The sequence below is a fragment of the Salmo trutta genome, chromosome 23 (assembly GCF_901001165.1).
Source record: "Salmo trutta chromosome 23, fSalTru1.1, whole genome shotgun sequence".
In the NCBI taxonomy this organism is placed as follows: domain Eukaryota; kingdom Metazoa; phylum Chordata; class Actinopteri; order Salmoniformes; family Salmonidae; genus Salmo; species Salmo trutta.
In genome coordinates this window covers 36,681,605-36,705,825 of record NC_042979.1, presented here as the reverse complement: position 1 = coordinate 36,705,825, position 24,221 = coordinate 36,681,605, and the positions used below count along the sequence as shown (strand labels likewise).

General features: G+C 42.4%; 1 protein-coding gene across 1 annotated transcript; it reads left to right on the top strand.

Moving 5' to 3' along the window:
• The first annotated feature begins 4,157 nt into the window (after positions 1–4,157).
• LOC115159940 (astacin-like metalloprotease toxin 5) lies at positions 4,158–13,724 on the top strand. Its single transcript, XM_029710086.1, has 11 exons — positions 4,158–4,317; positions 4,461–4,526; positions 4,672–4,728; positions 4,873–4,941; positions 5,082–5,131; positions 9,721–9,802; positions 9,912–10,026; positions 10,214–10,386; positions 11,388–11,469; positions 13,243–13,364; positions 13,474–13,724. Exons 1-11 carry the CDS (start codon positions 4,281–4,283, stop codon positions 13,476–13,478), a joined length of 858 nt encoding a protein of 285 aa, XP_029565946.1. The 5' UTR covers positions 4,158–4,280; the 3' UTR covers positions 13,479–13,724.
• Positions 13,725–24,221: the final 10,497 nt, after the last annotated feature.

The window sequence follows — 24,221 nt, the reverse complement described above, 5'->3', positions numbered from 1 at the left end:
CTTAATATAATAATATTTTTATTTAAATCATCTAAATTAAATTGTGTCACAAAGTAGGCCTTTTCACACTAAATCACAAGTGGTCACAACTACTTACCACCAATCAATCAGTTCAAAAATAACCATCCAAAATATAGCAATGATTTTGACCCTGAATTGAACTTGTAAGTGTTGCCGTAAATGGCAAACCATTTAGGCTGTCATCATATCAGAATACAATTATTTATGACATCACGATTGTGATGTAATGTGGTGCCATGGGAGACCACACCCACCCCGACAGACAACAAATCACCAGAGCCACATAGGCCTATTAACCAATTAATCCACTTCTATGTTTGAAATACAGTATATTTAGTACTAGTAAGCTCATAAACATAGTAAAAACCACACTGTAGCAATGTGTATCACTTCACAGCTACTGTCCATGATGCATCATGAGTGTTTGTCCTCTGATGGGACCCTATTCCCTACATAGTGTACTACTTTTGACCATGGCTGATAATGTACTTTATAGGGTTGATTTGGGATGCATATAGGACTATGTAAAAAGTACCTTTGTTCGTCCTCACAATCAGTTTGTAGTTGACATTAACTCCTTTTGCTAAGTGAAAATCATGGGACAACAAGAAAGAAATGTATTCATAATAAATACTGTATGTGTTGTAATTTCAAGGTAGATTCCAGTTGTAAATGGTAGACATTGTACAACAAGGTAACTCTTCAGGATGTGGCAGAGTATGAAAACCTTTGCACTGTCTCTGATACAGGTGTTTTTTCCCCCACTCATTATGACATCACTGTGACGTCATATGGGGGACACTTTGCCCGAGTTTGGCATCTCCGGGGATAATGTGCTGTGTGCAGTCCACTTTCACGCATATGCACTAGTGCAATCATTGTATTTCCTCCTGCATGAATGTATAATTGCAACATTACAGGTTTTTTTACAATTGTGCGTCACCCTATAGGACTCCCAATCACGGCCGAATGTGATACAGCCTGGATTCAAACCAGGGACTGTAGTGACGCCTCTTGCACTGAGATGCAGTGCTTCAGACCGCTTCGCCACTCGGAAGGCCAATATAAATGCAACTTCAAAGAATTTACTGAGTTACAGTCCATATAAGGAGGTCAATTGAAATGAATTCATTAGTCCCTAATCTATGGATTTCACATGACTGTACAGGGGCACAGCCATTGGGTGGGCCTTGGAGGGCGCACCCACTTGCAGCCAGGCCCAGCCAATCAGAATGAGTTTGTCCCCACAAAAAGGCATTATTATATGCAAATACTTGTCAGCCTCCCTCCCAGCGTGGCTACAAATTCTCTAAAATGATGTTTGAGGAACCTTATGGTTGAAAAATTAACATTCAATTATCTAGCAACAGCTCTGGTGGACATTCCTGCAGTCAGCATGCCAATTGCACACTCCCTCAAAACTTGAGGCATCTGTGGCATTGTATTGTGACACAACTGCGCATTTTAGGGGATTTGTATTGTCCCCAGCACAAGGTGCACCTGTGTAATGATCATGCTATTTAATCATCTTCTTGATATGCCACACCTGTCAGGTGGATGGATTACCTTGGCAAAGGAGAAACTCTCACTAACAGCGATGTAAACAAATTTGTGCACAAAATGAGAGAAATAAGCTTTTTTTGCATATGGAATATTTTTGAGATTTTTTATTTCAGCTCATGAAACATGGGACCAACACTTTACATGTGTGTATATTTCTGTTCAGTGTACATTTCCAAGGCAACAAATCCTCTAAAACGAACCTTCTCTGGGGTAGGCTAACTCGGAGCTTTCTCATATATCCTGAATGAAGTGTCTGATTTGCGAGGACCAATGAAATCAGATCGATAGGAGTGGGGGAGGAAGGGGCTTGTGCATTGATAAGCATATCAAAGACGTTAACAATAGATAATAAAATATGGCACTTTTGCCCATAAGATGGCTCTAATTTGGACTATTTTACACCATAGCCTGATAAAATTTGCAATAACTATTCTAGAGTAAAGACGTCCCCATACATAGGTTCAGTTTGCTCCTAGCAGAACTCGGCTAGGCGATGCAAACTTCTGTGCTCACACTTCCTAAAGACCTTGGCTTGAAAAACTAGGAGAAAGAGGCAATATTACTGTTTGTCTCTCTTGAGCCACCGTAGTAACAATATAGCCAGAAACACTTGCTCAAAATAGATACATCAAGAAATCTGTATAGAATTTTTTAAGTTTTTGCAGAGAAGGTCTTAGTCGCGCAATTACACATCAGTTTAGTGCAGTAATTCTCAAGTGAATGATAGCAAACACTTCATTAAAGAATCCCGTCCATAGTTCCCACCCCTACTGTGAACCAATCACTGATGAAGGGGTGTAGACTTTGACTACCAAACTTCGACTTGCCTCAACACAAAAATTGGTGTACGCAAACAGCTGAAAAAAACCTACCAAACACCAAAATGAACAAAACTTCACAAAATGTATAAGCTTAAACTGTTTCGACTGGGAAGCATGTGACAGCCTTTTGCGGCAGGTGGACGAGCAAAATCCACCATCGTAGTACGGATGAAGCCTGAGCTGGAATGTGAAGCTAACTGAAGCTGGCTAGATGTAAAAGACCCTGAGTAGATCTAGCTTGCTTCTTGGTATACCACTCTGGGAACACTCTGGACATACGACATGGGCTCTATGCTACATTATGGACAGTACTGTTCACTACTCTATACTATGGACGCACATTACCACTGTCTATACTGCACTATACATGAACACTAACACTGTCTACACGGTTTCCCACAGCAGATATTTATTTTCTGTCAATGGGGAGCCCACCATCATAGCCAAGATCCACGACAAGATATCAGAGATTGGCCAGAGAACACATAGGACTGAACTAAACATCCAGAAAGTCTGACCGCTCTACAACTGTGGCTGTATGACATGCTATATGCTTTTTGACCAGACGGCATCAGATACATGGCCTACACATACTAAGACAGAGGAGCGCTGTTTTGCTGTCTCGGATGCTTTATTTGAGGTTGATGTGTCTTTCTGTCAATAGTGTGCAACTGCAGCCCACATTTCGGGGTGTTCCTGCATGAGGGCATTCCTGCATCTGCTACATTATGCACAGTACTGCTCACTATATACTATGGATGCACATTAACACTGTCTATACTGGTCAAGGGAGGAGGATTGGAGGGAAAGAGAGAGGAGGTTGAAAAGACTGAGGGAGGCAGAGGATGGGTTTGTATCTGTTGAAGATAGCAATGACAAGGGAGAGGGTATGTCGAGGAAGATTGCTATCAAGTTCAAACAGAGTGGAAGGGGTAGAAGTTGTTGTGAGGAGCTTGGAGCCCAATTCTTCCATTGATGGGCATGGTTATGATAAAGATACGATTGGTTCAGTGGGAGTAAGATTTTTGAAGAAGGTGGAACCAGGCCTTTTGTCTGATCCATGGTCGGTTTCAAGTTGGGTGGAAAAGATGGTGGGTGCCGTTGAGTCGGTGAAGGTAACCCTAAGTGGAGGTGTCTGGTGCGAGAGAGGCAGGTTTAGGTGGCCAGGGTCATTGTAGTGCAGAAGATGTTGTATGCAGAGGAAGTGAAGAAGGTAGTGGAGGGTGAGGGATTCAGAGAGAATCCCTGTGAATAGTAGATCTTTGCCAGAACAGAGGGATAGGCCAATGAGTGATATATGTTTCAGTGAGGTTGGCTTAGCATTCATAGCAATTGTTATCTGCTGTACCGCAGAGATGACACGTAAGTCATAGAAAATAGATGTTGTGGTGGCAGCTGCAGAGAAGTACTTGGGGGTACGAGATTCGATTTCAGAAGAGTTACAGGGTGTGTTGAGTGGTAGTGTCTCGTCCTCTCGAGTCGTTGGCCCGGGGTAGGTTAAGATAGGGTTAAAGTAGTGGAATAAGGTGATGGGTTTTAATGAGTGTAGAGTTAGTTAGTAGAGTCATTCAATATATATATATTTTTACATTTTCACGGTTCCCCCTTTCCCATTTTGTATCACAAAGGTAATGGATTCATACGATAGTTCAGTAGAGGGCGATAATGCAACGTATTGGATGCCAACCATCTTTAAACCTCACCGAAGAAGAAGAAGAAGAAGAAGAAGAAGGAGGAGGAGGCACCTGTTCTTTTGTGATTGCTGCCCTACCAACTATTTGACTGGAAGGAGAGCTATTGAAGAAATTTGTTTGTGCTGTTTTTCTGGTTGTTTTTTCCCCCCCCCAAATCTTGGGGGACAATCGTTGTTTCAACATGGTTTGGTTTCTGATTCTCATCTGGTTTGTCCAAGGTAGGACCAGTCATTTTGTTTTCGTGACATCCTACTTTTGAGTGTTTTCCATTTGAGTTAGGCCAGGCCAGTTGCACTGTAGACGCCAATTGGTTCACCATGTTATTATGTAACATGTATTATGTTACCCTTGTGTATTTCAGTGGGCAGTGTTCCCATCACCAATTTGACAAATGCTACTACTTCAAATTCTACTTTCCCTGCCACAGGTAAGTAGGCCTGCATTGGGGACCGCTCATTTCGTAAGGTTACAGGCTGAAAACTAGGCCTGTTTACCATTTTTAGTTCATGTAGTCCAGCCCCACTGCAAAACTGTTGTTCTGTTCCTCTTTATATTTTCTTTCTGTATTTCAGTGGACAATTCTACAAACCCCATCAACAATTCTACAAATGTGACTTTCACTGCCACAGGTAGGCCTCTACTGTGATTCTCAAGTCAATCTCTTGGCGTGATGGGCCTAAAGAAACAATTCCATTGGTTTTCTTCAAGTTCATGGCTTATCTATCAAAAATAAAATATTGCAAAATGTGTTTAATGTTAACAATTGCCTTTAGGTTCTACTGCCTCAATGGGACCACGCCACAGACAAAATGATTGGGTTAAAATGCCTGAAACCAGAGAAGGTAACGCATTCATTAGATGAAGCGCACAATCCTGGACCTCTACTGCGAGGTCTGGACTTTAATGGCACTGGAGGTAGTGACTTGTAACTAGTACATGTTGTGTCAGTGTGGTTGTTTCAGACCCTCTCTCTCTGTTACAGAGGACTTACAGTTCGACCTTGCTATCGTGGAGGGAGACATTCTGGTTTCGGTGAGTCTATTATCCCTGCTTTCTGTCCTGTTACTGCATCTTTTTTTAGGCTGATGAATCAGATTGATACCACCTTCTGGTATACACAGCCTGAAGCTAATGACTGCAAAATCATTCAAGCCAGATTGTTGAACAGAATTACATTTGAACTTGCTCTACCGGTTGTCCATGGTGTTGGTACTTCAGATGGTTGAAATTTGAGCCAAAATATCCACAGGAAAAATATACAATGCATGCATACTAACTGAAGTGCCAGGTGATAGAAATTTCAACTTCAGTACCGCCACTCTAAAAAGTTGTTAACAGTACTTTCCTGTGGATGTTTTGACCATCTGAAGGATCAACACCACGGACCACCAGTAGAGTAAGTTTAAATGTGGTTTTATTCAACATTCTGTCTTGTAAAGAAACCTTAAACGATTTTGCAGTCATTCGTTTCAGTCTGTGCATACCAGAAGCTGGTCCAGTGCCTTCCGAAAGCAGCCTGAATTCAAAATGGATTAAACACAAATTCTAACCCATCTACACAAAATACCCCATAATGACAGTGAAAACGTTTTAGACATTTTTGCTAGTTTATTGGAAATGAAATGCGGAAATATCTAAACTATTTGCATCCCAGCGTCAATACTTTGTAGAAGCACCTTTGGCAGCGATTAGCGCTGTGAGTCCCGCTGGGTAAGTCTAAGAGCTTTCCGCATCTGGATTGTGTAACTTCTCAAAATTATTCAAGCTGTCAAATTGGTTGTTGATCATTACTAAACAACCATTTTCAGGTCTTGCCGTAGATTTGTCAAAACTGTAACTCGGCTACTCGGGAACATTCTGTCTTCTTGCTAAGCAACTCCAGTGCAGATTTGCGCTTGTGTTTTAGTTTCTTGTCCTGCAGAAAGGTGAATTATGCTCCCAGTGTCTGGTAGAGAGCAGACTAAACCAGGATTTCCTCTAGGATCTTGCTTGTGCTTATCTCATTCCGTTTCTTTTTTATCCTGGAACTCCCCAGTCCGCAACGATTACAAGCATACCCATAACATGATGCATCCACCATGCTTGAAAATATGAAGTGGTACTCTGTAATCTTTTGGATTTGCCTCTCATTACACTTTGTATTCAGGACAAAAAGATAATTGCTTTGCCACATTTTCTGCAGTATTACTTTAGTGTCTTGACGCCAACAGGATGCATGTTTTGGAATAATTTTATTCTGTACAGGCTTCCTTTTCACTGTCAATCAGGTTAGTATTGTAACTAAAATGTAGTTCCATTCTCAGTTTTCTCCTATCACAGCCATTAAAGTCTACCTGTTTTAAAGTCACCATTGGGCTCATGGTGAAATCCCTGAGCGGTTTCCTTCTTCTCTGGCAACTGACTTAGGAAAGACACCTGTATCTTTGTATGGACTGGGTGTATTGAAACACCATCCAAAGTGTAATTATTAACTTCACCACGCTCGAAGGGATATTCAATGTCTGCTTTTTTTACCCATCTACCAATAGGTGCCTTATGCAAGTTATTTGAAAACCAATAGGTCGTTGTAGTTAAATCTGTTTGAAATTCACTGCTTGTTCGAGACCTTACAGATAATTGTATGTGTGGGTTACAGAGACGAGGTAGTCATAAAAAATTGATGTTAAACACTGTTGCACAGTGAGTCATGCAAATAATAGATTTATTGTGTGTCGGCCAGTGACAATCTCAATTTAAATCGTAGTGGGCGTTGCCAATTGCACGGTTTTAGTTTATTTATTTATTTATTTTTTTTCCTTTTTTCTTCTAAAATATATATTTCTCTTCTAAAAGATCTTAAAATATATATATATATATATATATAAAAAATAATAGTCTACAAAACATTAGGAACACCTAACATTGAGTTGCACCCCCCCTTTGCCCTCAGAAAAGCCTCAGTTCGTCAGGGCATGGACTCTACAAGGTGTCAAGCATTCCACAGGAATGCTGGCCACATGATTTCCTCAATGCTTCCCACCATTGTGCCCAGTTGGCTGGTAGTGGATCTCTAATCCGAAATGGCTTGTTCCCATCTCATCCCTCAGATGCTTAATTGGATTGAGATCTGGTGACTGGTCAGGCCACTGCACTAAGCTGAATTCACTGTAATTTTCGTGGAACCATTCCTGGACAATCCGAGCCTTGTTTCATGGGGCATTAACCTGCTGATACACTGCTGCCATGAAGGGATGCACCTGATTTTTCAATTATGTTAAGACATTCAAACGTTGCTCAACTTTTATCATGGGACCCAACGTGTGCCATGAAAAGGCACCCCACAGCATACCACTGCCACTCACCAGCCTGCAATGTTGACAAACGGCATGATGGATGCATGTGGTTTTCTTCATACCCTAGTCCTCCCATCAGCGTGAAATTGCAAAAAAACGGCATTTATCATACCAGACGCTTTTCCAATTCTCCTGTGTCCAGTGTTTCCTTAGTCCACTGCAACAAGTTTTTTGCTGAAAGAAGTGGAACTCTGCCATACCCCATTTGTGTCAAGGTTCTACGAGCTGAGCATTTTTGGGGTCTTTGGGAACAAATGTTTTACTGGACTGTCAATTGACTATAACTGTAGCCCGTCTGTTGCTCTGCACAATTCGTGTCACCCATTTTCGACCACTGGACTGCCATTGGCTGGATGTCCTTTGGGTGGTGGACCATTCTTCACACACACGGGAAACTGAGTGTGAAATACACAGCAACGTTGCAGTTCTTGACACACTCAAACTGGTGAGTCTGGTACCTACCATACCCTGATCAAAGGTACTTCAATATTTTGTCCTGCCCATTCACCCTCTGACTGGCATATAGACATGATCCATGTCGCAAGGCTTAACAATCCTCCTTTAACCGGTCTCTTCATATACACTGATTTAACAGGTGACCTCTAAGGATCATAGCATTCACCTGGTCAGTCTGTCATGGAAAGTACACTGTATATTGCTCCATTCTTTTTTTTCTACATACTTAGTCTGGTTTTAGTCATTGAAGTTAATACTGAAATAGTTTGACCATTTTAGAACTTAATGACGTTACCCTAGGATAGGGGGCACCACAGCGCATTTTTAAAAATATTCGTGCCCATTTTAAACGGCCTACTACTCAAACTCAGAAGCTAGGATATGCATATAATTAATACTTGTGGATAGAAAACACCCTAAAGTTTCTAAAACTGTTTGAATGGTGTCTGAGTATAACAGAACTCATATGGCAGTCAAAACCCCGAGACCGATCGAAACAGGAAGTGGAATTCTGAATTGTGGACTCAACTTCACATCTTTGCCTATTAATCACACCGTGAGCTATGGTTCATTGAGCACTTTCTATTGCTTCCACTAGATGTCCCCAGTCTTTACAAAGTGGTTTGAGCCTTCTACTGTGGAAACTGACAGAATGAGAGTCTGTTGAAATTGGTCACAGGAGGAGGGCCATCACCATTATGACGCCGGCGGCCCTGTCTACCCCCACCTTTCGAAACGTTTTGAAACACAATGCAATCGTCCCCCTCGAATCTTATTGGCTCTCTTGTTGAAACAGGCCCTGAAGATTTATGTTATACAACGTTTGACATGTTTGAACGAACCTAAATTGGGGGGGGAAATGTTTTTTTTCGAAATTGCTGTCCCGCGGCCGACGAAGGTTTTGGAGCAGTCTTCAGACGCGCTAACAACAGCAAGCTAATGGAACATAAAGGATGGACTTTTTAGAACGAAAATACATTTGTTGTGGACCTGGGATTCCTGGAAGTGCTTTCTGATGAAGACAACCAAAGGTAAGGGATTATTGACAATAGTATACAAGATTAGATGTGATATGCGATTGTTCCAAGATGGTGCTGAGCTGTATTTACTAGGTATCGCATCCCCTTTTATCGCAAAGTGTGATTACCCAGTAAAGTTATTTTTAAATCTGGTATTACAGGTGCTTTCAAGAGATATTCATCTATAAATCTTAGAATGACAATATTACATTTGAAAAATGTTTTCGAATAGTAATTGAGTAAATTGTAGCACTGTTTCCCGGGATGCATTTGAGGGAAAATAGTTAGTCAACGTCACGCGCCGATGTAAAATGCTGTTTTTATATATAAATATGAACTTTATCGAACAAAAGAATGCATGCATTGTGTAACATGATGTCCTACGTGTGTCATCTGATGAAGTTTGTAAAAGGTTAGTGCTGCATTTAGCAGTTTTTTTGGTTATTTGTGATGCATGTGGTTGGTCGGAAAATGGCTATGTGGCTACTTTTACCATGTACTCCTCTAACATAATCTAATGTTTTGCTTTTCCTGTAAAGCCTTTTTGAAATCGGACAATGTGGGTCGATTCAGGAGAGGTGTATCTATAAAACGATATGAGACAGTCCTATATTTGAAAAAAATATATATATTAAATTTCGTTATGCTAATGTCGATAGGAGTTTTTCGCTGGATGTTCGTCCCGCTTACGGGACAGAGGCCGCACCGGGGTTAAAAACAATCATAGGGGAAACGCGTAAATAACAATTGAATTAATCTGAGGCCTATACTCTATAGCAACAGCTGGATTTAAGACTAGGTGTTTGTCCTACAGGAAGACCGATTAGCTGTGAAGTCACTTTGGCCTGAGAATGAAGGCGTCACTTCTATCCCCTACAAGATCAACGATTATCTGGGTGAGTGTCGAATACAGTAGGAGAGATGAACACTGTAACACTAGATGTTTTCTAATACAGTGAGAATGATATGCACCGTCTAATGGTAGATTGTCTCTGATCCACACAGTGGACAGAAAGGAAACTATACTAGCAGCGTTCAAGCTTATTTCAGACCAGACGTGTATCCGCTTCCACGAATACACCAATGAGATGAACTACATAGAGTTCATCTCTGGGACAGGGTGAGTCCAAAGTGGGCACATTAACACATTCTCTCCTTCCCAGCAGTTTACAGTTAACTCACAACCTCTCCTTCCTTTTCCTGTGTTCAATCCTTTATTTTTCCTCTCTTCCTGTCATATCCCCTCTTTCTCCTCCATTTCTCTCCTCCCGCTTCTCTCCCCTTTATCTCTCTTCACTTAACTCTAGCTGTGCGTCGTATGTAGGTTTCCAGGGCGGGGCCCAGTCTGTGTACTTCGGTAGAGCCTGTAACGTGGGGAACCTGTGTCATGAGCTGATGCATGCCCTGGGCCTGCACCACGAGCACACACGGCCAGACCGTGACCAATACGTCACCATACAGTGGGACAACGTGGTCCCAGGTAACTCACACCAACACAACATACTAAACCACCTCACGGGCAGTGCATGTGGATCAGGGGCAGGGCTGGTCAATTTGTCCCATGAAGAGCTGCAGTGTGCAGGCTTTAGTAGCAGCCCAGCACTAACATACCTGATTCAGCTTTTTGTGGTCTGGAGTGAAGACCGTATAGAATAACTATTGACATTTAGTATTTTATTAAGTACTGCCTAAGCAGCAGTTACTCTTCCTGGGGTCCACACAACATGAAACACTACATACCACAAGGACAGAACCACTTAAGTTTAAAATAAGAATAGTCTTTCATACATTTATGCCTTAACATTCCATTTATCATGTACTTATTATAACGGAAATAGTGCAGCCATTAATTTCCCCATACATTGCAACCCTTTTCTCTACTGTTGAAATTGCTTTGTCTAAGCAGGTCCTGATAGCCTAATATCATAGCTACCTTGAATCCTGATATCCTAATCTCACAGCACCAGTTCTGTAAACACCAGAGAGAATCTTACACCAGTAACCATCAGTGTTCTTCAGTTTGAGACCAATACTATGTATTTCAGGCTCATTTCCAATGATGTAGAATTGAACTGAATTAGTTTACTCCTGTGAATTTTCCCTGGCGTGAACGCAGCAACCTTGTTCGCTAAATTTGCCTGACGCGAATAACACTACGTTGTCATCTACAGTTACCACCCGTAATGGGTATCCTGGTGTAAAATATACCTTTTACAGTTGCCACCCGTAATGGGTATCCTGGGATAACATGTAAGCTTGTTTTGAAGGCAGTTTTGTTACATTACCACCCGCAATGGGTTTCATTAGGTAAGATGAAATATTCATGCCTTGAATCCTGTAGAGTTTCCTCCTGCTAGAGGTTCAACTTAATGGTTTCCATCTCAACTCGTCTACATTTCCATTTTCATTCCCCTATATCACATTCACACCCAGCAGTGTCCACCAGTCACATCTGCTTCTTGTAACTCTTTTAACTTCCAGGAAAAGAAAATAATTTTAAGGTGAAGAAAGGAGACACTCAGGACCTGCCCTATGACTACGACTCCATAATGCACTACGGAACGTCAGTCATACTCCTCTCCTCCTTATTCCCACTAAAGTCCTAATTTTACTCACCTTGTTTTTAAACTGATAGCAATAAGTAAATATTCGTTTTGTGACTGTGTACGGTCGTGGGCAAAAGTTGAGGACACAAATATACATTTTCAGTCTGCTGCCTCAGTTTGTATGATGGCAATTTGCATATACTCCAGAATGTTATAAAGAGTGATCAGATGAATTGCAATTAATTGCAAAGTCCCTCTTTGCCATGAAAATGAACTGAATCCCCCCAAAACATTTCAGCTGCATATCAGCCCTGCCACTCATGTCAGTGATTCTCTCGTTAACACAGGTGTGAGTGTTGATGAGGACAAGGCTGGAGATCACTCTGTCATGCTGATTGAGTTCGAATAACAGACTGGAAGCTTCAAAAGGAGGGTGGTGCTTGGAATCATTGTTCTTCCTCTGTCAACCATTGTTACCTGCAAGGAAACATGTGCCGTCATCATTGCTTTGCACAAAAAGGGCTTCGCAGGCAAGGATATTGCTGCCAGTAAGATTGCACCTAAATCAACCATTTATCGCATCATCAAGAACTTCAAGGAGAGCGGTTCAATTGTTGTGAAGAAGACTTTCTTGGGTGCCCTGAAGCCCAGCAAGCGCCAGGACTGTCTCCTAAAGTTGCTTCAGCTGCGGGATCGGGGCACCACCAGTACAGGAATGGCAGCAGGCAGGTGTGAGTGCATCTGCATGCACATTGAGGCGAAGACTTTTGGAGAATGGCCTGGTGTCAAGAAGGGCAGCAAAGAAGCCACTTCTCTCCAGGAAAAACATCAGGGACAGACTGATATTCTGCAAAAGGTACAGGGATTGGACTGCTGAGGACTGGGGTAAAGTCATTTTCTCTGATCAATCCCCTTTCCGATTGTTTGGGGCATCCGGAGAAGACAAGGTGAGCGCTACCATCAGTCCTGTGTCATGCCAACAGTAAAGCATCCTGAGACCATTCACGTGTGGGGTTGCTTCTTAGCCACGGTAGTGGGCTCACTCACAATTTTACCTAAGAACACAGCCATGAATAAAGAATGATACCAACCATCCAGGAACTGTTTGGTGATGAACAATGCATTTTCCAGCATGATGGAGCACCTTGCCATAAGGCAAAAGTGATAACTAAGTGGCTCGGGGAACAAAATATCGCTAATTTGGGTCCATGTTCAGGAAACTCCCCAGACCCTAATCCCATTGACAACTTGTGGTCAATCCTCAAGAGGCGGGTGGACAAACAAAACCCCACAAATTCTGACAAACTCCAAGCATTGATTATGCAAGAATGGGCTGCCATCAGTCAGGATGTTGCCCAGAAGTTCATTGACAGCATGCCAGGGTGGATTGCAGAGATCTTGAAAAAGGGTCAACACTGCAAATATTGACTCTTTGCATCAACTTGAATGTAATTGTTAATAAAAGCCTTTGACACTTATGAAATGCTTGTAATTATACTTCCGTGTTCCATAGTAACATCTGACAAATATCTAAAGACACTGAAGCAGCAAACTTTGTAGAAATTAATATTTGTGTCATTCTCTCAGCTTTTGGCCACGACTGTACAGTATCCAGCTCCAGTAACATTTCCCTGTGTGTACCAAATGGTTCCCTATTTAGGTCACTATTGTTTACCTGGGCTCTGGTCAAACTATGTGCACTATATTGGGATTAGGGTGGCATTGTGACGCAGTCCTTGTGTTAAAGTAGCAAGTCCTCTAATCCCCCATTGTTGGGTTTCTCCTGGCAGATACTACTTCTCATCAAACCGTAACCCCACTATTCACTCCAAGAAGAGGGGAGTCCAGATTGGACAGAGAAATCACCTGAGCCCCCTGGACATAACACGCCTTAACAAACTCTATCAATGTGGTAAAGACATGCACACACAGACAGGAAAAATATCAGAGTTGGGCTGCCTTTGTAAATGCAGTCATTATCGCACTGTATTCTAACCATGTTCATGTCCTGTCTTTCACAGAATAACAATGCACAGTTTAGCATTTATGACACCATCGAAGAAGATTTCAACACCGCTGCTGTCGACTGAAGATTCCAACACATGGCACTGACATTTTAACTTCTCAACAATGAATAAGTTGAACAAGTCCCTTAAAGCTTTCTGATGGATTATACGTGTCTGGCAGTAGTTTAATTGCTCCTGTGTGCTCTTGCTGCCTTGAATTAGGCCTATACCACTGCACTTGTCTTGGAAATAAATAAAATGACCTATTCCTCCTGACAGAACTGTTGTAACTGAGTCAGGTTTGTAGGCCTACTTGCTCTCACATGCTTTTTCAGTTCTGCCCACAAATTCTCTATAGGATTGAAGTCAGGGCTTTGTGATGGCCACTCCAATACCTTGACTTTGTTGTCCTTCAGCCATTTTGCCACAACTTTGGAAGTATGCTTGGAGTCGTTGTCCATTTGGAAGACCCATTTGCGACCAAGCTTTAACTTCCTGACTGTCTTGATGTTGCTTCGATATATCCACATGACTTTCCTCACTCATGATGCCATCTATTTTGTGAAGTTCACCAGTCCCTCCTGCAGCAAAGCACCCCCACAACATGATGCTGCAACCCCCGTATATCACGGTTGGGATGGTGTTCTTTGGCTTGCAAGCCTCCCCCTTTTTCCTCCAAACATAATGCTGGTCATTATGGCCAAACAGTTTTATATTTGTTTCATCAGAGCAGAAGACATTTCTTTAAAAGTATGGATGTTCTCCACGGTGTCTCCAGACTCTGTCACGTCTGTCACGTGTTCAGTGTGAACCTGCTTTCATCTGTGAAGAGCACAGGGCACCAGTGGCGAATTTGCCAATCTTGGTGTTCTCTGGCAAATGCCAAACGTCCTGCACGGTGTTGGGCTGTAAGCACAACCCCCACCTGTGGACGTCTGGCCCTCATTACCACCCTCATGGAGTCTGTTTCTGACCATTTGAGCAGACACATGCACATTTGTGGCCTGCTGGAGGTCATTTTGCAGGGCTCTGGCAGTGCTCCTCCTTGCACAAAGGCGGAGGTAGCGGTCCTGCTGCTGGGTTGTTGACCTCCTACGGCCTCCTCCACGTCTCCTGATGTACTGGCCTGTCTCCTGGTAGCGCCTCCATGCTCTGGACACTACTCTGACAGACACAGCAAACCTTCTTGCCACAGCTCGCATTGATGTGCCATCCTGGATGAGCTGCACTACCTGAGCCACTTGTGTGGGTTGTAGACTCCGTCTCATGCTACCACTAGAGTGAAAGCACCGCCAGCATTCAAAAGTGACCAAAAACATCAGCCAGGAAGCATGGGAACTGAGAAGTGGTCTGTGGTCACCACCTGCAGAACCACTCCTTTATTGGGGGCGTCTTGCTAATTGCCTATAATTTCCACCTGTTTATTCCATTTGCACAACAGCATGTGCAATTTATTGTCAATCAGTGTTGTATCCTAAGTGGACAGTTTGATTTCACAGAAGTGTGATTGACTTGGAGTTACATTGTGTTGTTTAAGTGTTCCCTTTATTTTTGGAGCAGTGTATATCTACAGGTACACCTCCAATTGAATAAAATGATGTCAATTAGCCTATCAGAAGCTTCTAAAGCCATGACATAATTTTCTGGAATTTTACAAGCTGTTTATTAAAGGCACAGTCAACTTAGTGTATGTTAACTTCTGACCCACTGGAATTGTGATACAGTGAATTATAAGTGAAATAATCCGTTTGTAAACAATTGTTGGAGAAATTACTTGTGTCATGCACACAGTAGGTGTCCTAACCGACTTGTCAAAACTATAGTTTGTTAACAAGAAATTTGTGGAGTGGTTGAAAAACGAGTTTTAATGACTCCAACCTAAGTGTACGTAAACTTCTGACTTCAACTGTACATAGTTGTACAGAGGCCCATTATCAGCAACCATACTTTCTGCGTTCCAATGGCACATTGTTAGCTAATGCAAATGTGTCATTTTAAAAGGCAAATTGATCATCAGAAAACCCTTTTGCAATTACGTTAGCACAGCTGAAAACTGTTCTGATTAAAGAAGCAATAAAACTGGCCTTTAGACTAGTTGGGTATCTGGAGCATCAGCATTTGTGGATTCGATTACAGTCTCAAAATGGCCAGAAACAAATAACTTTATTCTGAAACTCGTCAGCCTATTCTTGTTCTGAGAAATGAAGGCTATTCCGTGCGAGAAATTGCCAAGAAACTGAAAATCTCGTACAACGCTGTGTACTACTCCTCCACAGAACAGTGCAAACCGGCAATAACCAGAATAGAAAGAGTGGGAGGCCCCGGTGCACAACTGAGCAAGAGTACATTAGAGTGTCTAGTTTGAGAAATAGATGCCTCAACTGGCAGCTTCATTAAATAATTCCCCTTAAATTACCAGTCCAAACGTCAACAGTGAATAGGTGATGCTGGCATTCTAGGCAGAGTTGCAAAGAAAAAGCCATATCTGACTGGCCAATAAAAAGATTAAGATTGGCAAAAGAACACAGACACTTGGCAAAAGAACACACACACTGGACAGAGGAACTCTGCCTAGAAGGCCAGAATATTCCTTGGGTTTACACCAATCTTACTACTACTGCACTGATCACACTCAAACAGAAAAGGCTGATGCTTGCAATTCATTTTTATTGTGAAGTTGTATGATATAAAGCAGGAAGAATTAACACCCAAAAGCCCATTTATGGCCATGGCAAACTGCCTATCATAAACCCTCTCCCTCTTCATCCATGGTGTCCTCCAGCAGCTCATGAAAGCAATGCTGTCAATCCACATGGAAGCAGAACATAGAGTGCTCCTGTAAAACAATTATCCCGTCAGGAATTCATCAAATAGTCATTGAACAAATGGGATTCACAGTAATACATTTGTCTGAGCATTTTCTATCATGAACCCCAGTTCTGGAGACCCTATCCTCTCATCACAAGCCCAAGCATTTACCTCATCTGCTCTTCTGTGTTTTCCTTTTCCTGCCTCCCTCCCTTTGATCCTTTCCTATTGATGCTTCAACAGATAAAGTGACCTCATATGCCACAATCTGTTTCAAGAAAAAAACATCCGAAAGCCCGCTCACATGAGGTGAATAATCACATGAGATCAGGAATTGTAGTGTTTGAGTTGAAAGACGTTCCATAAATGAACTTCTATCAACACTAATACAGTTGTCTACTGAGAACAGGCTTTGATAGTAAACACTTACCTAATGTAGTCATGGAGCTGTGCTCCTCCTCCAACCCTCCCATCCTTTCCAATTGATGCTTCAACAGATCTGTTTCTTTGGCTGCTCTTCTCATCTATCTCAGACTTGAACAGGCTTAGAAAGAGGACAAAAGGAAACCAAAGCAACTTTAAAAGAGAAGTAGAAGAGGCAGACTTCATTTCTTTTTGACATGTCTGTTGGCTCTTTTTCCTGTGCTCTTGGTCTTCTCCTTTTCTGCTCATCCTTAGTTATTTTGGCCATTCGTACATTGGAATTCTAGTTCCATCTCCTCTCTATTACTCCTATAAAATGTTTTCACCTCTTTTCTCTGGATCTCTGTTTATCTTGCCTCCCCCTTGTGTTTTCCATAACTTTGTTTTGATCCACTCAGCTCTCCTTTACTGCTGATCTCATTTATCTTTTATCCCATGGTCCTACCGATTCTGTCCTCAGAACTATTCTATATATCCTACTTCCCTCCTGATAAACCACTCTGGTCTCCCTTCCTCCTCTCTCATGTTTTCTCCTCTTCACCCTCATGCCTGGCTTCCTTATAGTTTTTTCCTGCTTTTGCTCATTTTCTCGTTTTGTTTTTGGTTTTTTCTCTTTAAACAATCGAATTTGTTTTTGTTTATTTACATATATTAACATATCTAGGAGCATTGACTTGTACATTTCTTCTTTTGTCTGCTCCCTTTCTTTTATCATCTACTCAAAAGTTGTCATTGACTCGTCCGCCAATTTCTTCTGCTTCTTCCTTGTTCTTCGCAGAGCGGTCTCTGGACGCTGCTCCCTCTCTTCCCTCCGCACAGAGGCGTCAGATGTAGACGATGTGACCTCGTTTACCACCACCTGTTTTGCTCTCTGTGTCTGCCCTTTTTTCTGACACAGCGCACGCCTCTTTTCTCTTTCAATCTGTGCATTCCTCTCTTCTCTCTCATATAGTTTCTCCATCTCCATCTTGAACCTGGCCTCGTGATCTTTTATTTTTTGAAGCTCTGCTCTCTTCTTATCCTCGTCTCGTATCCTTGTCTGCCGTTTCTGTTCCTCCTTCTCTTGTTCCTGCTGTATCTTCAATCTTCTTTTCTGTTCCTCTTTCCTCCTCTTCTCTTCTTTCTCTCGTGCCTTTTGCTGCATCTCCAACACCTTCATTCTCTCCTTTTCCCTGTTCCTCTCCTCCTCCATCCTCTGTTTCTCAATCTTTTTCAACTTCTCTTCCCTCTTTTTCTCCATCTTTTTCTCTTCCTCTGCCCTCTTTTTCTCTTCTTTTTCACGGGCCTTCTGTTGCATCTCCTGCTTTTTTCTTTCTTTTTTCTCTCTCTTTTTCTCTTGCTCTCGTCTCTTTTTCTCATGTTCGATCTTTAGTTTCATCTCTGCCTTCTCCCTTTTCCTCTGCTCCTCTAACTTGTTTTTTTCCATATTTTCTGTCCTTTTCCTTTCCTCCTCATTCAATTTCTTCTGTCTCTTTTCCCACTTCTTGAGCTCTTCGTCCCTGGCTTTTTCCTTCCTCCTTTCGATCTTCATCATCTCTTCATTTCTCTTAGCCTCGTCCTTGAAATATTTGATCCTGTCTGCGTAGCTCATGGCATTAAGTTCTTCTTTCCCTCGGCTCGCCATCATAGACATTGCATTGGCGGTTGCATATCTCCCTTCCATTTTACCACTATCAATCTCCTTCCTGTCCCTCTCACCATAAGGATCTCTGTGTAGACATCTCTTCTGTTGTCCACTCATGCTCTCCTCACTTTCACTACTCCCCTCCTGACTTGTGTCCTCACTCACACTCTGAGACACATCATCCTCAGACGAGCACGAGGGAGTCACAGCCTTCTCAGTGATGACGCGGAGCGTCTTGATGTAGTCAGCTTCTGTGTTCACCCTGTGAGCGAGCGGGCACAGCTCCTCGTAAATGGATTTCCATGTGAGTGACTCCTCACATACGTCGTCAGGCAGGTATAGATCAGATGATTGCCTCTTGAGCACATTCACAACCTCTACCAGGTCCTGCTGGGTGTCCCCCTGAGTGTCCTCTCGGGCGGCCACTGGCGTGGCGTCTGGGCTGGCTGGGCGCTCGGGGGCTGTGGCAGGGGTATTGGATTGTTCTACTGCAGAGGAGCAGGAGGCCTCAGTGTCATCGTTCTTGTCATCGTTGTTTACCCTTTTCTTCAGAATCTCTTCCTTTCTCTTTTGGGCCATCCTCTCAATCAGCTGTGCTTTATACATATTCGCAATTTCTGCACCTCTCCGTTGAACTTCCTCAGACAATTCCTCAGACGCTGCAATCTCTGGCCTCTTGACCTCATCCTTGACCTTTGCCTGGCCAGTCAATGGGGACCTGGGGTGGACATGCGGATGGGTCTGTCTCATCCGGGCAGGAGGGCCGGAAACCAGGGGGTGGGATGGGACAGCAAATCGGTGTGAAGCGTGTGGGTGTGACGTCTTGGAAGTTGAATGAGGCCATCTTTCAGGGGAGGTGCAGCTCTGTGTGTCCAGAGGGGGAAAGATTGAATGTTTCTTAGATGGGTCCTTCTGGGTGCTGGCAGCATGCTGGTCTGGCTCCGAATGGCTGTTAGCGAGGTACCTGTGGAGGTTGTACCAGGGGAAAGCTGGCAGTGTCGGGGAGACGGGACAAAGAATGGAGGAGGTGGAGCGCTGCTTGATCACCCCTTTATCCACCCCAATCTGTATGATGACAGACACATTTTTATTACTTAATAGCTTGATGGTGATTGTTATTACTATCTTAAAACAATTACATGTGTATGGGTAATAAATATCATAGAGAAAACACATTTTATTACTGTATATTAGCCTATTAGGAAAATGGGAAGGTCCACACTTTTGGAATCATTCCAATTCAGAAATTCCTCCATTCTTTTTCAACTTTACTCTAAGAATGCAGACCTTCCAAAGAATACTATCATTGCAGAATGCAGACCTTCTTAAGAATACTACCAGTGCAGAACGCAGGCCTTCCTCAGAATACTATCAGTTCAGAATACAGACCTTCCTCAAAATACTACCAGAGCATAATGCCGACAGAACTCATAATACTACCAGTGCAGAATGCAGACCTTCCTCAAAATACTACCAGTGCAGATTCTAGGCCTTCTTAAGAATACTACCAGTGCAAAATGCAGACCTTCCTCAGAACACTATCAGTGCAGAATGCAGACCTTCTTAATAATACTACCAGGGCAGAATTCAGACCTTCCTGAGAATACAGTGAGGGAAAAAAAAGTATTTGATCCCCTGCTGATTTTGTACATTTGCCCACTGACAAAGAAATGATCATTCTATAATTTTAATGGTAGGTTTATTTGAACAGTGAGAGACAGAATAACAATAAAAAAATCCAGAAAAACGCATGTCAAAAATGTTATAAATTGATTTGCATTTTAATGAGGGAAATAAGTATTTGACCCCCTCTCAATCAGAAAGATTTCTGGCTCCCAGGTGTCTTTTATACAGGTAACGAGCTGAGATTAGGAGCACACTCTTAAAGGGAGTGCTCCTAATCTCCCTCGGCCTGGGGCTCCATGCAAGATCTCACCTCGTGGAGTTGCAATGATCATGAGAACGGTGAGGAATCAGCCCAGAACTACACAGGAGGATCTTGTCAATGATCTCAAGGCAGCTGGGACCAAAGTCACCAAGAAAACAATTGGTAACACACTACGCCATGAAGGACTGAAATCCTGCAGCGCCCGCAAGGTCCCCCTGCTCATGAAAGCACATATACATGCCCGTCTGAAGTTTGCCAATGAACATCTGAATGATTCAGAGGACAACTGGGTGAAAGTGTTGTGGTCAGATGAGACCAAAATGGAGCTCTTTGGCATCAACTCAACTCGCTGTGTTTGGAGGAGGAGGAATGCTGCCTATGACCCCAAGAACACCATCCCCACCGTCAAACATGGAGGTGGAAACATTATGCTTTGGGGGTGTTTTTCTGCTAAGGGGACAGGACAACTTCACCGCATCAAAGGGACGATGGACGGGGCCATGTACCGTCAAATCTTGGGTGAGAACCTCCTTCCCTCAGCCAGGGCATTGAAAATGGGTCGTGGATGGGTATTCCAGCATGACAATGACCCAAAACACACGGTCAAGGCAACAAAGGAGTGGCTCAAGAAGAAGCACATTAAGGTCCTGGAGAGGCCTAGCCAGTCTCCAGACCTGAATCCCATAGAAAATCTGTGGAGGGAGCTGAAGGTTCGAGTTGCCAAACGTCAGCCTCGAAACCTTAATGACTTGGAGAAGATCTGCAAAGAGGAGTGGGACATAATCCCTCCTGAGATGTGTGCAAACCTGGTGGCCAACTACAAGAAACGTTTGACCTCTGTGATTGCCAACAAGGGTTTTGCCACCAAGTACAAAGTCATGTTTTGCAGAGGGGTCAAATACTTATTTCCCTCATTAACCTGCAAATCAATTTATAACATTTTTGACATGCGATTTTCTGGATTTTTTTGTTGTTATTCTGTCTCTCACTGTTCAAATAAACCTACCATTAAAAGTATAGACTGATCATTTCTTTATCAGTGGGCAAACGAACAAAATCAGCAGGGGATCAAATACTTTTTTCCATCACTGTACTACCAGTGCAGAATGCAGACCTTCCTCAGAATACTACCAGTGCAGAATGCAGACCTTCCTCAGAATACTACAAGTGCAGATTCTAGACCTTCTTAAGAATACTATCAGTGCAGAATGCAGACCTTCTTAATAATACTACCAGTGCAGAATTCAGAGCTTCCTGAGAATACTACCAGTGCAGAATGCAGACCTTCCTCAGAATACTACCCGTGCAGATTGCAGACCTTCCTCAGAATACTTCCAATGTGCAGTTTTTTTCTTGCCTTCTTATTTCACTATTCTATCTATTTAGATCTCATTTCTGTGTATCAGGATTGGGAACATCTAAAGCAACTACAGTATATCTACTGTTATGAAAGTCTGATTGAAGAAAACTGCTCTTGTTACCTCCTCCAAGAGTTGGTGCAGCCTAAATATTTCTCCATACAGCGCCTTAATCTCCCTCATGTTTCCTCGCTCAGTTCTCCATGTCTCTTTGGCCAATCTCCAATGGGCGAGGTCAAGGTCACGGATATCCTCCCGCATGCCTAGTTCAACCTGGGTTCCCTTCTCATTTAGCCTCTTCTTTTTCCTCTTCTTCTGGGTTGAATCGGTGTCCTCCTTGCCCTGCCTACACACCTTTGGGGCAGTAGGGATATTGAGAATAGAACATGGTATATTTTATTTTACGCATTGGATTATTATGTACCTTCCATTGTATTTCATTGATATAGAATATCAATAAGGTATAATGTTGACACTAGATCAAGCCGTAGTTAGTACAACGTTTACACTGATTGTCCATACATGATTAGTCTGGACCACTTTAGTGGGTCGTAGATGTAGCCTGCAGATGGGACTTACATTAAGGCTGGGGAGTTGTGAGGAGTTGTGAGGCTGGTGTGTTCTGGGCCTGTGGAGTTCAGTAGTTCCTGTGCAGAAATTGTCCTGTGCAGTCCGATTTGCCCATGGCTAGAAATGAAAATGATGACAAACATGCAGTCAGTAATGAGGTTATTGTTATTTTCAATCTTAGAAAAGCTCATAGGCCTGTATGTCAAAGTGATGATTTTAAATCACTGGAGTTTTGACTATGAAGGTGGTGAGAGAAAAGAGATTCTAACCATTCTTATGATGAGCCTTGGGAAGGAGAACTTTCCCATAGTTCCTTCAATTACAGTAATCCTGAAAAAGGTACAATATGGCTTAAAAATATTATTATATTATTTAAATCATCTAAATTAAATTGTGTCACAAAGTAGGCCTTTTTACACTAAATCAGAAGTGGTCACAACTACTTACCACCAATCAATCACTTAAAAAATAACCATCCAAAATATAGCAATGATTTTGACCCTGAATTGAACTTGTAAGTGTTGCCGTAAATGGCAAAACATTTAGGCTGTCATCATATCAGAATACAATTATTTATGACATCACGATTGTGATGTAATGTGGTGCCATGGGAGACCACACCCACCCTGACAGACAACAAATCACCAGAGCCACATAGGCCTATTATCCAATTAATCCACTTCTATGTTTGAAATACAGTATATTTAGTACTAGTAAGCTGATACACATTGCTACAGTGTGGTTTTTACTATGTTTATCACTTCACAGCTACTGTCCATGATGCATCATGAGTGTTTGTCTTCTGATGGGACCCTATTCCCTACATAGTGTACTACTTTTGACCATGGCTGACAGTGTACTTTATAGGGTTGATTTGGGATGCATATAGGACTATGTAAAAAGTACCTTTGTTCGTCCTCACAATCAGTTTCCCGTTGACATTAACTATTTTTTGCTAAGTGAAAATCATGGGACAACAAGAAAGAAATGTATTCATAATAAATACTGTATGTGTTGTAATTTCAATGTAGATTCCAGTTGTAAATGGTAGACATTGTACAACAAGGTAACTCTTCAGGATGTGGCAGAGTATGAAAACCTTTGCACTGTCTCTGATACAGGTGTTTTTTCCCCCACTCATTATGACATCACTGTGACGTCATATGGGGGACACTTTGCCCGAGTTTGGCATCTCCGGGGATAATGTGCTGTGTGCAGACCACTTTCACGCATATGCACTAGTGCAATCATTGTATTTCCTCCTGCATGAATGTATAATTGCAACATTACAGGTTTTTTTACAATTGTGCGTCACCCTATAGGACTCCCAATCACGGCCGAATGTGATACAGCCTGGATTCAAACCAGGGACTGTAGTGACGCCTCTTGCACTGAGATGCAGTGCTTCAGACCGCTTCGCCACTCGGAAGGCCAATATAAATGCAACTTCAAAGAATTTACTGAGTTACAGTCCATATAAGGAGGTCAATTGAAATGAATTCATTAGTCCCTAATCTATGGATATCACATGACTGTACAGGGGCACAGCCATTGGGTGGGCCTTGGAGGGCGCACCCACTTGCAGCCAGGCCCAGCCAATCAGAATGAGTTTGTCCCCACAAAAAGGCATTATTATATGCAAATACTTGTCAGCCTCCCTCCCAGCGTGGCTACAAATTCTCTAAAATGATGTTTGAGGAACCTTATGGTTGAAAAATTAACATTCAATTATCTAGCAACAGCTCTGGTGGACATTCCTGCAGTCAGCATGCCAATTGCACACTCCCTCAAAACTTGAGGCATCTGTGGCATTGTATTGTGACACAACTGCGCATTTTAGGGGATTTGTATTGTCCCCAGCACAAGGTGCACCTGTGTAATGATCGTGCTATTTAATCAGCTTCTTGATATGCCACACCTGTCAGGTGGATGGATTACCTTGGCAAAGGAGAAACGCTCACTAACAGCGATGTAAACAAATTTGTGCACAAAATGAGAGAAATAAGCTTTTTTTGCATATGGAATATTTTTGAGATTTTTTATTTCAGCTCATGAAACATGGGACCAACACTTTACATGTGTGTATATTTCT

What these genes read in the sequence shown, in the direction of transcription:
- LOC115159940 (XM_029710086.1), top strand. Translation starts at nt 4,281, where the DNA reads ATGGTTTGGTTTCTGATTCTCATCTGGTTTGTCCAAG. An exon ending in GAGTTCATCTCTGGGACAGG is followed by an intron (nt 10,027 to 10,213) that starts GTGAGTCCAAAG and finishes ACTTAACTCTAG; the next exon opens with CTGTGCGTCGTATGTAGGTT. An exon ending in GTGGGACAACGTGGTCCCAG is followed by an intron (nt 10,387 to 11,387) that starts GTAACTCACACC and finishes TTTAACTTCCAG; the next exon opens with GAAAAGAAAATAATTTTAAG.